Below are 16,089 nucleotides of genomic sequence, written 5' to 3'. Positions count from 1 at the left end.
CTGTTTTTGATGGGATATTATCCAAGGGAACCGAAACGTCATTGTGGCAGTAGGTACTCGCTAAAATCTGACATAAAGGCAAAAAATGATATTATGGTTTTCGACCACATTTTCCCTCACTAACACCCTAAAATTCTTGGGAGACCATTCCCTAACACCCTGTATAAGAGTATGTAACGCCTTTTATGCAGAGATTGTGTTTCGCTGTTCTATTTATAGAGGTATCCCAGAATTCGAGCGTCAGCTTTAACTGCAAATTCGAATATTTATTCTGAAACTGATTCGTGATTCTGCAATAAAAACATGTCCAAATCTTAGTAGGTTTCATATTAAAACGATTTTAAGCTAATCAATCACACGCGCTTTCTTAAAGGTAACTTTGCACAATGGACCAAATGTTGAAACTATTTCTTCAATAAATACATAATATAAATTTTGTTCGATGCAGACGACAATACAGGGAATAATTTACCTCCATAATTGATCAATCATTCTTCTGCAATTTGCTAATATAAAATTACTATAATTAAAAACAACAGGATTTGAGAAAAAGAATTCTTGTGAAATCTATATCAAATGGAAGACCAGAACTCATAATTATCGGGTGACTCTTGTATTCTGAGAAAAGCTGTGAGTACACTTTTAATATGTTTTTTTTTTTTAATTTTTGAAAATAGTTATGAATCATCAAGAATATTATCTTTTTTTTCTATTTATTTGTTTCTGTTTTCTCACATAAACTTCTTTTATAAAATGTATTAAATTTGCAGTTCTAATTTAGAATAGACATCTGCCTGTAGCTCTTGTATTCTTGCTCTGTGTTCTTATAATGAACAATATTTTTTTGGTTTGAATTGTTAAATCAAATTGTAAACAAAGGATTTGTTGGGTTGACATTCTTAGAGATCTAATGTTGTTGGTCTTAAAAATAAAATTATATATTGATAATTGTCAAAAAATCCAAAAATGTAATTGTTGAATTTTCAGAGTTTGCCTGTACATTTGTCGATACAAACATAGCTGTTTTGCACAATACAATTATTTACAATTAATGTTTAATCCTATAATTGCAAATTTATGCAGTGACGAGCAAAGGATACTTCGTATGTAAATCAATAGCGCATACTGTGGACAAAATGATTAAATTAAATAAACGCATTCATCTATTATTTTAATGCGTACACATCAAACAGTTTATTGTTATATTCTCTATATAATTCTCCTATTATTCAATAACGAATTACAGTTAGTAAAAGCATGACAGAAAAATTGTTCGTACTCGTGTTAGTGTTCGCTTTGCAATTTTTTATACTTTGTACCTTTTGAGTCATTTTTAAATGAAAAGTAAGCATTTTTAAAATTCTGGGGAATTTTATGATGGTTGGCAAAAAACAAGTGAAACACTTGTGGAATTTGAGATATTCTATTTCAAGGATTTTCGTCAACCGTTTCTACATTTCTTCGATTCCTCCCAAAATCCATCAGCATCTCGCGGAACCCCCGGGCAACAGCCAGGGAGGAGGCGAGCCCCATCTCCAGCTGAGCTCCGCCAGACTGCCGCAACACCCGCCAACAACTCTTGTACGCTTGTGGGCGGCTCTTTTGGGTCGTAACAGTACCTATAGTCTGTTTTTTAATTAAAGAACCACGACCTGTTGATTTAGGTTTGAAAATATAAAATTTTACTAAATATAGAGAATTTAATGGTATCTATTGGCTATACTAGCCAACGTCTATCATTTTTAATTTCCTTGAAAGTACGCAAACTCGCAGCTAAAATTTGGACCATACAAACCTTATATTGTTCAAAAGCTTGTCAAAAAAGCTTTCGACCAGTGCAATAATAAATACGGGGTGCCATTTGAAAAAAATGAGTTTTTGACATTTGTACTTCGTTATGTTTAAAAAATTGCAGTAGGCATATGCGACTGAGCAGGTTGTTGAGTAAACACTCAGCAGATGCGGCAAACATTCAGAAATCAAACAGCGTCAATCATTTTAATTTATGTGCAACGATTTGGAAGGTACGAATTTTCGAATTGCAGGGGGCAATGAAATTCTGGTAAAAAAAGCGCCACTGATCAAAAACGATGGCAGATAAGTATAAATTTGATTCATAATTTAGCATATAATTCAAAAATAAAATCAAACGGTAGCTTCCGTTTAAAAAAACATGACTTTAGTGTTTTTATAATATTGAGACGCACTGTATATAGTAGTAAGTTCAGGACACTCAACAATTTTAAGGTAAAACACCCCCATTTTCAAGGGTAAACTGAAAAGCAGAAAAAATCGTGAAAACACCCCCGTTTTAAAGGTATATTTTAAAATTAACATTTTTTCAAAGATATTGTCTTGTTTTTCTATTGCCCCAATAGCACTTAAAATTCGCGAAAATCTTTTTTTATTACATACCATAATTGTTAACAAAAAGATTTATGCTCTTCTTGAAGATTGGGAAAACATCACTTCATCAAAACTCAATTTCCATATTACAAAATTTTTTTATTAGAAACTTTTGTTTTACGGTACATTCTCAAAACCTGAGTCTGTGGTTGGAGTTTGAAGAAGCACTTTTATCAGTTTCATCCGAACTCGAAGTACCGTGTTCAGCTCTGCAAGAACAAAACAACCAATATAAAGTGAACAATTACCGTTTTTTTAACTTACAAATTAAGGTGCGCAATAAATTCCATCTTTTGCTCGTCCGCGTCGAAAATCAAGAAGATCTGTAGCGCTGAATGTAGTGTAATTGGAACACAGCAATGGACCTCCAAATTTAGGTGTTGTGGAGGAATCGGAAATCCTACGAGGCCACCTGCTATTAACGGGAATGGATTAATGGAGATCACACCATTTGCTGCCCTTACACTGGATCTCATAGGGATTGCGTTTATTAATAAAGTGCAGTTGCCTAGAAAAGCCATCTCTCTTTTGTGTCTACTAATTTTAAACTGTTTAAATTCCTCAACAAGGTGTGTTTTTATCCCATATGTCTTATCTTCCATTTTTTTGTTATAGATAAAAATTTTAGCGATTACACAGCAGCGTTCACTTACAACACAGCAGAGCCAGCAGAGCAACACAGTCAGACGAGGACAACCACAATCATAGATAAAGAGAGGTGAATAGATTGCTCACTGTCTAACATCTTGGCGTCCGTGAGTTTCTGCGCCATCTGTATTTGTCGCGCCGAACTGTTGAGGAAATTATCAAAAAATAATAAAGAAAACTGCAGAAATTATGTATGGGTGGGGTGCGAGGGGTACTATTCCGGACACGGAATCTTAGCCACGACTGACATTTAACTGACAAATATGTGTGAACTGGCCTTTATTGAATATAACCCAACTTTTGACTCGATAATGCCATTTCCCTGCTTTTTTGATGTCACAAGAAAAACTTCAAAGTGATTTTTAATAATTGTCATTTATTAATGACACTAATGACTGGTTTACATCATTTTTTTAGAAATGTTTAAAAAAATGTTGGCCAAGATTCCGTGTCCGGAATAGTACATATATGTATATAGAAATATTCATTGAAATTAAGGGATTCCGTCGTCGACACAAAGAAAAACACTGAAATATTCACACAAAATATATTAAGGCCGATTTATAGTTCCGTAACTTGTACGTATAGCCAGGGCCGAGCCAAGGGTATCTGCCGCCCGGGTGCAAGAAATAATTTGCCGCCCCTATACAGGGTGTATCAAAACGACCGCACCAACTGCTTGTAATCGTATAAAGTAGAGTTGGAGGAACGAAAAAAAAATAATACAAACATTTTCCTAACGCTTTTTTGTTGTTTTTCCAAATTTTGATTTTTTTTATTGCCATTTACGAGCACATGACTAAGATTTAATTAAAAATCGTGTAACAAAAATTTTAAATTTAGGTTTTTAAAAAAGCAAATGAACTAAAACAAAATAATTTAATTAGTGAATGTTATCGCAATTGAATGAATACTCCGTTTAATATAATTAGAACAAATAGTAGTTTATTTAACGAGTTCGTGTGTAATTTGGGCTTTTTTTGGCATGAGTGGGCCAGTTTAAAACTCGAGTGAAACGAGAGTTTTAAAGGTCCACGAGTGCCAAAAAAAGGCCAAATTACACAAGAACGAGTTGAATACAACGTTTTTTTGTTCGACGAGCCCCCCCAAAGGCTCCAGATCGCTGAAAATCTTTAAAATTAGCTTGACGTTTCGTTTTGACAGGTTGTCAAATTTATCAAAATCCGTTCACATAGGAGAAAATTCTCAAATTCTGAGTGTCGAACAAAAAAAAAAATTTTTTTCAAAAACATTTTTGGTTCAAAATTTCTAACTTCAACACCCTGTAACTTTTAATTGAAGCTGGGGAAAAATGTTATTTTAATTTTTGTACGTTCTTCTCACTGTATTCTGTACAACTGCTAGTAGTTTAGATAAAAATAAATTATATACAGGTGTCTCAAAATTCGCGAATTCCGAATTCAGAGCGTGGTAGGGATGGACCCAGTGGAGCTCGAAAAAAAAATTCGCTCTTCGTGAAGAAGATAAATAAGCACTTTAATTTTGTTCAATATATAGCAGCCTGGATATGAATATCCACAGTGACAAAATACTATTCCAGCTACGTTGCCGTTCCATTTTTAAGAAAAATTACAAACATTTAAGATTTTTTTACTCCAAAGTAAAGCTATTCTTCAAAAATTGTTTTACGTTATTATTTTCCACAATCCATTCCATAAATAACAATAAACACTGAACTTTTCAGCCTGTATTTGAAGAAAACGCACTTCAAAGAGTGCACCTTCAGACCAATGTATCTTTGTGGGGGGATTCTCGACTTTTTTTTTATTTCCATATTTTTACTACTGAAGTGACCCCCTACAACGCTCTGAATTTAGAATTAGCGAAATTGTATAAGTAAAATGAATTATTGGAATGCTTGCCCACTTGTCTTTAAAGAAAAAGAAGAGCCCTTCACCGTTGAAAAAAAAATATAAATCAAACAGTAAGTTTTGTACACCAGTATAAATAATTTTAGCTTTACTTATTTTATTTTGCCGCCCCTAGTAGGTTGCCGCCTGGGTGCTGTGCACCCCCGGCACGGCTCGGCCCTGCGTATAGCATAACATATGAAAATTGAATCCTATTGAATCAAATGTACTTATTTATAGATCCGTTAACATAACATAAGTCCGTATCCGTTTACATATGAATTGGCCAATTTCAATTATTATGTTATGTATCATGAAAGTTACGGAATTTTAATTTTTTTTCCATAGAAACGGTTAGGTGTAGGTACGCTGTCAATTAATTTAATTTAAAAACATTATTGAGAAGGTGGAAAATCTGAAGTAAATTCTAATCGTACAGTGTGTTAAAAGGTTCAAGCCACTGTACGATAAGTCTTCCAAAGACTTTGAGGACAGTGTGAAGAAGGAAATGATTTGGAGTAGCTTGTTTATCCGTGTTTTTGTAACGCGTTTCTTTCGTGGTTTCTTCCTTTTTTCTTTATTACGACCTATCTCGTGTAAGACTACAGCACAGGCAGCAGCTTCTAAAACCTCGTCTTCACAAAACATATTTGATAATTAGTTTGACATTTAAAAAGTCAACAATCGTATCACGTTTTATCGTGAACTATAAATTGAATTTTCAAAGTTACGTTATGTTTATGATTTGTGACTATGTTATGCTGTATGTATACGGAACTATAAATCCTGCTTAAAAGTTATCATTTAACATAGTAATCGCCCTAAAGTTAAATAGTGGCATCACTTACATTAACTATTACTACCAATAAATACTTGACATGTTTATGTTGCTACAAATAGTAGGAATGTTAACTACTTTAAAATAAATCAATTAGGTTTATGCATACACCTATCATTTTTTTCAAGAATGTAAAGAAGCAGATGGTGAATCTTTTATCAACAGGTTTTTCCTATAAAAAATCAGGCGCTCTTAGAAAGCACTAAAATGAACTGCGATTACAAATATTTCCATCACATGAACAGACTCGTAACCTAATATAATATCAGAATAGTTTTTATGAACCAAAAGCGAGATGACTAAGTTGATGTCTTCACGGCTGAGGATACACAATGTTTTTGTACGTACATTTTAATAAAAAAAAAATACATTCAAAACCTTCATTTCAACAATAATTAATTGAAAAGTAAGTAGGTAATGATTGAAAAATCAAATAGGTTCCATCTGACATTTCACTAAAAAATTTTAGAAAAAATTACAATTCATGGTTTTTTTGAAATTGTAAGCAGAAATACAGAAAGTTCTGATAATTTTATGCCGGAGCTACAGAATATTAGTTTGCTTTCGCTGATCATACTTTTGTTCTTCTAATAACAGTTTTATCACAAATACGAACACAGAAACGTTAATCTCGGGAGCGGCGATTTACGATATAAGACAAAGTTTTGGCATTAGCGATTTATAAGCAAAGTAGAAGAACATACCGGGTGTAGAAGTGGTTTACGAGACATAGGGTTTTACATGTAAAAATAAAGAGTTTCAATTATTGGCTCCCCTAATAATTTTATGCCAAAATAGTTAAAATGAAAGTTAGAGAGAATTAAAAATACTGTCTAATTCCACTCTTTGTTTTTTTCTAACATCTTGTGGTATTGAAAGAAAAGCAAGAAAGGAGTTAACACAAAAATACTAAAAAGTAGCACTAGCCATGAAATTTGACTTTTAAAATACTATGTATTTGTCGGATGGTTTCTCTATTATTTAATTGTCTTTTAATTTGCCTTTCAAATGAAGTCGTACAGGACTACAGGATGAATGAAAAGGTATCTTCCATTAAATGCTCAAACTTCTCTACAATTCTTCCAATTGTTTCTGTTGCAGGAATTGATCGGTCTGGGAAACCTGAAGCAAATGTTGCTTGGAAGTTGCTTAAAAAAGATCCTCCATAGTAACATTTAAAGAAAGAAATACAATTTCATGATTAGTAGTACTTTTTACTGTTTTTGTGTCAACTTCTTTCTTGCCTGTCTTTCAGTACCACAAGATGTTAGAAAAAAAGTAGGACTGAAATTAGACAGTAATTTTAATTCTCTCCAACTTTCATTTTAACTATTTTGCCGTAAAATCATTAGGGGAGCCAATAATTGAAACTCTTTATTTTTACATGTAAAATCCTGTCTCGTAAACCAATTCTACACCCGGTATAGATTTTGGTCTAATTTGTTTAGTTTACCGTCCAATTTACCTACTATATTTGTTTTGTAACCATACACTGGGTCTTTCTCTTCATTTTCACAGAACACCAAGGCCAAACCATGTGTCGTGGACGAGATGAGTAAATGACAAATGTTATGATTTCACGATTGTCTGGTGAAAAACAGGCTTCTCCAACATGTTATTGTCTTGTGTTGGTTAGCATCAGCTCCACGAAAAGTTTAGGAAATTGTGGGCTAAGTAGAACCTTCTGGATACTAAAAAAGTTATCGTAAGATCTTTACATTAAAATAACATTAAAATTTGTAAGTTTTATAATTTCCTCAAGGGTCATTTTACGAAGCTGATCTTTCGAGAGCCCCATTTATTAGGGAAAAAAATATTCATTTTTTTGTTCGACACTGTCAGAATTTGAGAATTTTCTCCTATGTGAACGGATTTTGATAAATTTGACAACTTGTCAAAACGAAACGTCAAGCTAATTTAAAAGATTTTCAGCGATTTGGAGCCTTTGGGGGGGGGCTCGTCGAATAAAAAAACGTTATATTCAATTCATTCTTGTGTAATTTGGGCTTTTTTGGCTCTCGTGGACCTTTAAAACTCTCGATTCACTCGAGTTTTAAACTGGCCCACTCATGCCAAAAAAAGCCCAAATTACACACGAACTCGTTAAATAAACTACTATTAAGTCGTTAATATATTTTTCTAATTTTTCATGCCATATTTTTTTGAAATGTCTTTTTTTATATCGTATCGGAACATCCATAAAACATATATTACAAGTAAATTTATCATTTCGTCTTTTTTTAAAGTCATAACACGTGTATTCCCCATTTATTAGAAAGATATTATTTGATAATAAATGGCTCATAATACCAAAAGGGAACAGTCAGCTAAACAAAAGATAAATATAATAATTAAAAAAGATTATACGTTAACAGAGTCTAGTATTCCATCAGTTAAGAATTTAAATAATATGCGATCAAGACAATTATAGTATTGCCGTTATAACTTTTTATCTGCTCCGCTCACTAAAATTGACCAATCAGAATCAAAGCCAGATTCAATCTGTACAACTTTTCATCACATTTGCCACGTAAAAAAGTTAAGGTTAGAATTTTGCTGTCAAGTCCACAATTATTGTTTTAGGTTCTAAAAAATAAAATGTCATTAAGACAATTCGAATGTCAGAAATTTTTACTGTGTAAATCAGATCGTCTTAACAACCTATTTGATTGGTAACTAAGAAAATAAAATGGGCGGGGCAGATAAAATGTTACATTGTCCTTAGTATAGCATTAAATTTTTTAGCACAAAAAGGAGATCCCACTTCTAAAAATATTACCTTAAAAGAGTTTGCTAAACAGAATAAAATTGGTGAAAACACAATTAGGAATCAAATAAAATTTCTCACTAAATAAAAATTGAGTTGATGTTTAATAATTAAAATTTCATATAATTTGATAATGTATAACAAAACAAATCGAACTCACTTCATAACATGCAAACAAGCGTAATTTTGGAGTGAGGCTAATCAGTTGTCGCGGAGTGTATGACGTTTCGTTTTTAAATATTCGCATTGTTATTGTTCCTAATGCGTTCAATTGTTTAAAAAATGTAACAACCTGGGAGCAGTGTTCGGTTGAATTAGGTATAACCTAAAATAGATTTATTATGACAAATCACAATACTGCCAACTAAAATGTCAGATTTTCATAGATAGTCCGAATTTGAAACAATCGTTAATGGTACAGGGTTATTCTAAATGATTGTAGTCGAAGTAGGCCATGCTCGTGTTATTACATTTTTGCCGCTCTCATGTGAACTGTCAGTTTTGTCACTGTCACTGTCGTTTTTTAGGTGAAATGTGCGGTGATGAGATTTTTATTTATTTCTGTTAAATTAACGATTGAATCCAGAAATATTGAGTTGTTTTGCAATCAATTTTAAAAATATTGAGTTGTTTTGCACCCAATTTAACTCCCGTGTGTGAACAGCGGCAACCATAAATTTTACATTCAGTTTTCACGCCCACTTCGACTACAATCATTTAGAATAACCCTGTATATAACCGCTGTTCAAAAATCAAAAAACCATTGTGGTGTAAATAACAAAATAACACACATTTTTCATGACATTTCCTATTATTTATCACAGTGACAGATAACTCATTTGCACAACAATGGTTTTTTGATTTTTAAACAGCGTTTAAGTTTCGTTTTGTTAATATTATAACGGGTGACTATTAAAATTTTCACTTAGGGTTGGCTATGTATCATTCTTTGTTTTCCGTTGCATCTTCGACACAGACAAGTTTCAAAAAAGTTTCATCATTCATGTTATGCTGATGCCGTGCAAAATTTATAGGTTATGTTTCAATCACAGGTTTCAATTGTAAAGTAACGCTTTTACTGACTGACATTTGTCGTTCCAGAAAAAATAAAAACTCGTTCAAAGCCAGCTCCAAGTGAAAATTTTAATAGTCACCCGTTACATTGGCATTTACCTGCGGCTTTGCTTGCGAATATTAACACTTTCAAGGCGGCTGTAGTTCATATATCACCACTTTACATTGATAGTTTATTGACCGATGACAGATTCCGTGAAAGGGTTAATGAATGTGACACTCCAATATCAAGTAGAATTTTTAGGTTAAGGTTTCTTCAAAGATTCTTCTAACTTTAAACTATTAAAACAAAAATAAGGTATTACAGTAAATTTAAATAAAATTAAGTCAGTTTAAAAAATGTACGTTATTATTTAACCTAATAAATAAAGAAAAGAAATTCATTACGAATTAAAAAATTGTAAGAAATCAAATCAGGGTCGTCTTAACCTCTTGGTAACTAACGAGGCCTAAGTACGGGGGGCAACTAAACATTGTTCAAGATTTAAAATTCTAAATTTTCCTACTTTCTATTTTTACTGTAAGCTGAATAGCTATTTATGCACACATGATTATTTCTAATTCAGTTACGAAAAGCAACCATTGTGATATGTCATTTTAGTTGTCAAACGTGCTTCATTTAATAACTAGTGACAAAAGATGCCATTATATTATCACTAGTGTTAAAATTAGTATATTAACAAACAAGTTTTATAAGGGTTGATTTGGCCCACGAGTCCCAAGTGTTGAAAACGACCCGTAGGGGAGTTTTATATGGAACGAGTGCGCCAATGCCCTTATAAAACGAGTTTTTTGTTATTTTTTAGAATTTGCACCCTTTTTTTAATTTTTAAATAAAAAAATTAAATTTTCAAATTCTAGGGAATTTTGTATTAATTGGTAATTCAAGGTAACGGATGCAACTACATCTGCAACATATGTTAAAAAGTAGAGTTTGAACATTAATATTTGTTTTTTTGGTGTAAATGACAATAATACACTGAAATATTGATACAAATTTTCTTAGAGATCTATTAAACTACGAGTTCTTTAAGAGATAGCCATAAACGACTCCAAACTGAATACAATAATAGACGTATTAGAGACGCAGATTCTAAAAAGTGACATTATATTATCACTAGTGTTAAAAAGTGACACTATATTATCACTAGTGTTAAATACTGACATTAGTAGTATTATCCCAGAAAATTATTGAAATTGCAGATTTAAACAGGATTTTAATCAGCATGTGTGCTTTTCGTAACTAAATTAGAAACAATCTTGTATGAAACACGTAGCAAAATGGTTATTTTTTTGCACACGACATGTTGGACCAATTGTCATGTCTAGTGCAAAAAAGACGCTCATTTTGCAACTTGTTGCATAAATAGCTATTTCCTACTCGAATTTGGAAAAATAAATTAAATTTGGATATTTTCAATTTTCAATAATTATTTATAAATTAAAAAATGGAATCAAAATTGTTCTGTTTTCGTTACTATAGAGAAACAATTTTGTGTATTATAAAAAAAAAACAAAGTTTGTGAAGGCGTTTAAGGTGTTCGCTCGAGTAAATTTATGGAAATCCTATTAAAATGTCTGCTATAGTGAATCGTTTGATATTGAAGAATATGCAGCACAGGCCGAATATTGAACAATGTTTTTCGTGTTAGTTTAAGGAAATTCTTAAAAATAACACACATTTAGGTATTACTTGTAAACTTTGAGGTTATCTTTGACAGATTTCAAGTTCCATATATCAGGAAACGATCAAAATTGAACTTTTAGCGTTGAAATTTTATTTCCGCACTTGTTAGGAAATATTCCACTTTTACTAACTCAAATTAGTATTCAAATATGTTAGTTTTCCAAACTTTAGTAGTAAAACATTTCTCCAAGCCTAAAGAAACATAATATCTGCTATTTAATAATAATAATAATAATAATAATAATATATTTGCGTGTTATAAATCATACAATTTTACACACTGTCTACAAATACCGAAAAAAAATCAACAATAAAATGAAGAGATATAAGTAAAATTTAAACAAAAAATCTATAAGGACTTTGTGAATGAATAAAACTCTTCGAAAGAATAGAATGCATTTTCGGTTAGCAATTGCTTTAAATGTAGTTTGAAGGGTTTAAAGTCCATGTTTTTAAGATGCAAAGGAAGAGCATTATAAAATTTGACGCAATAATAGCGAGTGCTTTTTTGTGTTTTGTGCAGTCTCGAATGAATGCTTAATAATAAGTTGTGGTGCCTGGTTAAGTGCGAATGGTTTAACGAGCAGTAGTTGTTTTTATTCTTGTACATATAGAGTACGCATTGTAGAATATATATACAGGGAACCGTTAATATCTTAAATGTTTTAAATATGTCTCTACAGTCATCTCTGTAACCAAGTCCACCCAGAACACGAATACATCTCCTCTGCTGGTTAAAAACTTTACGTAAGTGTGCAGAATGACCCCATACGAGAATAGCATAAGTTATATTACTGTGAACTAGGGCATGGTAGGCAGTAACAAGTGTTTTATCGCTTACTTCACTACGAAGTTGCCTTAATACAAACAGCTTTTTGGAAATCGTCGTTACCAAATGGTCTGCATGAGCTTCCCATGTCATTTTAGTGTCCAAATGGATTCCAAGAAGTTTAATGGTTTTACTATTTTCACCAATATCCGAAGCGAAAATATTATTGATTGTGTCTTATCTTTATTAACAACCAGTTTGTTTGCAGTAAACCATGTGAAAATTTGTACCTGTGTGTGCTCGATTTCTATGTTAAGAGACATGAGACTACGATTGGAAATACATGTGGTTGTGTCGTCGGCAAATAGCGTAAATTTGTTCTTCGGTAGTGCCAATGGCAGGTTATTAATGTAGATGAGAAAAAGCAGTGGGCCTAAGACGGAACCCTGGGGAACGCCGCAATTAATGGATAAGTTATCCGACACCATTCCGTTCACTGCAACAAACTGTTGTCGGTTTTGGAGGTAGGACTGTAACAGATCAGTGCTGCTTTGATTGAAGCCATAGTATCCGAGCTTCGTTAGTAATATGTGATGAGTTACGCAGTCAAAAGCTTTAGATAAATCGAAACAGGTTGCATTGACATGTTCTTTGTTTTCGAGTGCTGAGAATACAAATTCGCTTAGGTCATTTACAGCTAGAGTTGTTGACAAGTTGTTTCTGAACCCATATTGGCTTTTGGAAAACAGATTGTTATTGTCGAAAAATTTATTGATTTGTTTCTTTAGTAAGTATTCAAAGACTTTTGAAAAAGTCGGTACAATGGAAATGGGTCTATAATTATTCATGTTGTCTTTATCCCCTTTTTGAATAGGGGTATAACTTTAGAGATTTTCAATACGTTGGCAAATACATTTTCCGCGATACATTTGTTTATATGATAAACATCTTTTGCGTTAGAGCTACTGACAGCTAATATTGCATCGCGTACGTCATTATAAGAGATTTCTTTGAAATTAAAATCATCCTGAGGTCTTGCGATATTACTTAGATAGTTTTGAAAGTTGGTTTCAGGTTGTTGCACGGGAATTGTTTTAACAAGTTTTTCGGCAATACCTGTGAAATATAGATTGAAATCTGAAGCACAAATGTTATCACTGTTATCAGGATTTGGGTTAAATTTTTTTTTATTTTTGTTTATAATTTCCCACATTGCTTTTGGTTTGTTCGCTGCTTTGTGTATGAACCGCTCGTTAAATGTTTTTTTGGCTTTAGTTAATTCTTTCCTATACAAATTTCTGAAATTTTGGTATGTTGTATTGTCAACGGTTTTGTTATTACGCAATGTATTTAGGAGCTGGAGAGTATCTCTCATTTTCCCTAGTTTCTCATTGAACCAATTATTTTTTTTTATATTTGTGCCATGTTTGGGCTGTATTTAGGATGCAATGTAATGAAACATAAGACGCGAGTTGACTGCCGTGTATATTAAAATAGACGAAACAGAAATAAGCGAGGTGGAGTCATATTTCACAAAGATTTATCCTTACTAGACGTACCGACTATCGTAATGAAACAAAGTGCAGAACACAATCAGAAATATTCCCTTTTTCTAAGTACGAGTGATACATATTATATGCAGACCGAATATATTATGCTTCCTCAGTCTGGTTAAGTTATTAAAACCTATAGTTGGCGCGGCGAATCACTGGAGTAGTCACGAGCTGTTCATGTGATAGTTCATAGCGACGTCATGAAAAGCCTGATTTAGACTGCCTCCCTAAATTTGAGTTTTGTGCGGGAAATTTAAATCTTACTACTTTAAGAAAGGATGGAAATTACGATTGCGTGCATTGAGCTGCACCATACTTCTTAACGCGCGCTCTTTAAGCAATAGGAAACCATCCCCCGTGAAGATCAGGCCAGTTTATTACTCCAGTGAGTCTCCGCGCCAACTACAAACAAAACTATGACAGCCATAATTCGTCATAATTGTTTAATTTAAAACATGATTTTTTTTCTTGTTAACAGACGTATCGCATGGTTCCCAGCTAAATATGTTTGAGCAAGTAAACATTTTACCAGCTTTCAATCTCATAATTACATCGTTAACAATGTTGGGACTGTGGCACCGTGATGGGAGTTTCGTTTACAAGATATATGCACGGATAATATCAGGTGGTCTAATAACAGCTTCTCTTTCAATGATACTTTGCTTGATTGTTCGCTTTGGAGAAGAAGATGTTATGAACAGCGTGTATTATTTACCTGGCCTGCTATGTTCACCCATAAAAAATATTTGTTTCCGCAAGAATTTGAATAAAATCGGATACTTGATAGACCTGACGCGAAAGAAATACAGTCCTCTGAGGAGCAACGCACACAAGGTGATTGTAGATGAATCTATTGCATATTCGACATTGATTTTTAAAATTTGTGTGTTCTTGATGACGGTGAGTTCTATCAATTTTATCACTTCACCGTTGTGGAAAGAGACAAAAGATCTCCCGCTGATTGTTTGGGTACCTTTTGACTATGAAGCTCCTAGCGTTTACCTAAAGATGTATATTTTTATCGCTGTTGTATTTGTGTATAATTTTTTTACACATTTCGGCGTTGATTTATTTTTTTACACTGCAATGGTACAAGTAGACACTCAGTGTGACATACTTGGTGACACTCTCAGAAATATCGACGACATTTCCCAAGAAGATGATCGCGAAGAGCTCGGACAAGACAAGAAGATGCACAAGATTCTGATAGAGTCCGTACGTCACTACAATGTTATTCTAAAGTGAGTCCCAAATTTTGATAATTTAAAACTTTTCTCTTGATTGTTTCAGAATCTCAAGTCTTATTGCCGATTGTTACAAAGAAATTTTTATGATTCAATTCATTTATTCAGTTTGCTCCTTGTGTATGATATTGTATGAAATGTCCATGGTAACACTTCAAAATAGTCATCTTCTTACCTCACTTCGATTTCTTATCGTAGGCTGACAGTATATTAACTCCAAGATTTTTCCAAATAGCCTTTTTTCAAGTGAACGTAACGGTGGAAATATTTTTGTTTTGTTACTTTTGCCAGAGGGTCATAGACAAGGTAAAACTCACATATTTTCTACAACTATCACGTTTATTCTTTTCAGTGTGAAAAATTGTATTATGCCACTTTTGAACCAAATTGGTACAACGCTTCGAAAGAATTTAAACAAGACTTATTTATTTTTATGAACCAGTTGAAACAACCTATAATTATTTACGCTTGGAATATTTTCCCCATTAATTATGAAACTTTCAAAGCTGTAAGTAGAGTGAATTGATAACTCCAAATCAATATCAAGACGAGTTTTAGATAATGCAAAAATCGTGGAGTTTCTTTATGGCTTTAAAAAAAATGAACGACATGTCTGCGTAAAAAGTATCTTCACTAGAATTTTTTAATTAGATACTAGTGTAACTTAAGTTCTTATTTTTAATAACCGTTTTGCGATAACTCTCAAATTGTTGTTGCAATGACCATTTCGAAAAATAAAATTGTCTGGTTTTTTTCTAGTATCGCATCTAGGCAGGAAAAATAAAGGTTTTTTTAATGTATGAATGTTTTGAAACTTGAATCATAAGAACTATCTTTTGCTTTATTTTCTTTTTCTGTTTTAACATTCTTGTTATCAAATAAATTAAGCAGTAGTAGACATCTGCTATTTTTGTCATCCTAGAAACCTTCATGGTTGATCCTTAAACTAAGAAAAATCTAGTTTTAATTGTTAAATTAAATTATATTATAATCAATCAAGTTAAAATTCCAAGAGAGCCAAAATGAAGAAGAGCGGTCCAAAAGTGGACTCTTGGGGGAATGTTAGTAGAGAGCGTGACATTTAAGAGAGGAATATTTACGATCACTTACGTGAATTATATTGTTGTCATGAGAGAAACGTGACCTGCAACCAGAATCTCCATTCAGTATTTATTAACTACAACAATAATTATGAAATAATTGTCTCGTAACCTCGTCCAGTTATTTCTTGT

At 32.7% G+C, this 16,089-nt stretch overlaps 1 protein-coding gene and 1 long non-coding RNA gene across 3 annotated transcripts; one reads left to right on the top strand and one right to left on the bottom strand.

Moving 5' to 3' along the window:
* Positions 1-2,484: 2,484 nt before the first annotated feature.
* LOC138136700 (uncharacterized) lies at positions 2,485-3,053 on the bottom strand. The gene is made up of 2 exons (XR_011161396.1): positions 2,671-3,053; positions 2,485-2,615 (listed from the first exon to the last, which is right to left on the bottom strand). It is a non-coding gene; the product is annotated as an uncharacterized lncRNA (long non-coding RNA).
* A 3-nt stretch (positions 3,054-3,056) lies between these two features.
* LOC138136699 (odorant receptor 4-like) lies at positions 3,057-15,755 on the top strand. 2 transcript variants are annotated; one of them, XM_069055978.1, is made up of 7 exons: positions 8,569-12,038; positions 12,097-12,584; positions 14,092-14,854; positions 14,904-15,003; positions 15,056-15,163; positions 15,210-15,365; positions 15,416-15,755. In XM_069055978.1, the coding sequence occupies exons 3-7, from the start codon at positions 14,118-14,120 to the stop codon at positions 15,476-15,478; spliced, it is 1,164 nt and encodes a 387-aa protein (XP_068912079.1). In that variant the 5' UTR covers positions 8,569-12,038; positions 12,097-12,584; positions 14,092-14,117; the 3' UTR covers positions 15,479-15,755. The 2 variants fall into 2 exon arrangements, with proteins under 2 accessions (XP_068912080.1, XP_068912079.1); XM_069055979.1 differs by lacking the exons at positions 8,569-12,038; positions 12,097-12,584 and adding an exon at positions 3,057-3,124.
* Positions 15,756-16,089: the final 334 nt, after the last annotated feature.

The sequence above is a fragment of the Tenebrio molitor genome, chromosome 8 (assembly GCF_963966145.1).
Source record: "Tenebrio molitor chromosome 8, icTenMoli1.1, whole genome shotgun sequence".
NCBI lineage: Eukaryota > Metazoa > Arthropoda > Insecta > Coleoptera > Tenebrionidae > Tenebrio > Tenebrio molitor.
Note: the sequence above shows the minus strand (reverse complement) of the source record. Positions and strands in the feature narration are given on the sequence as shown.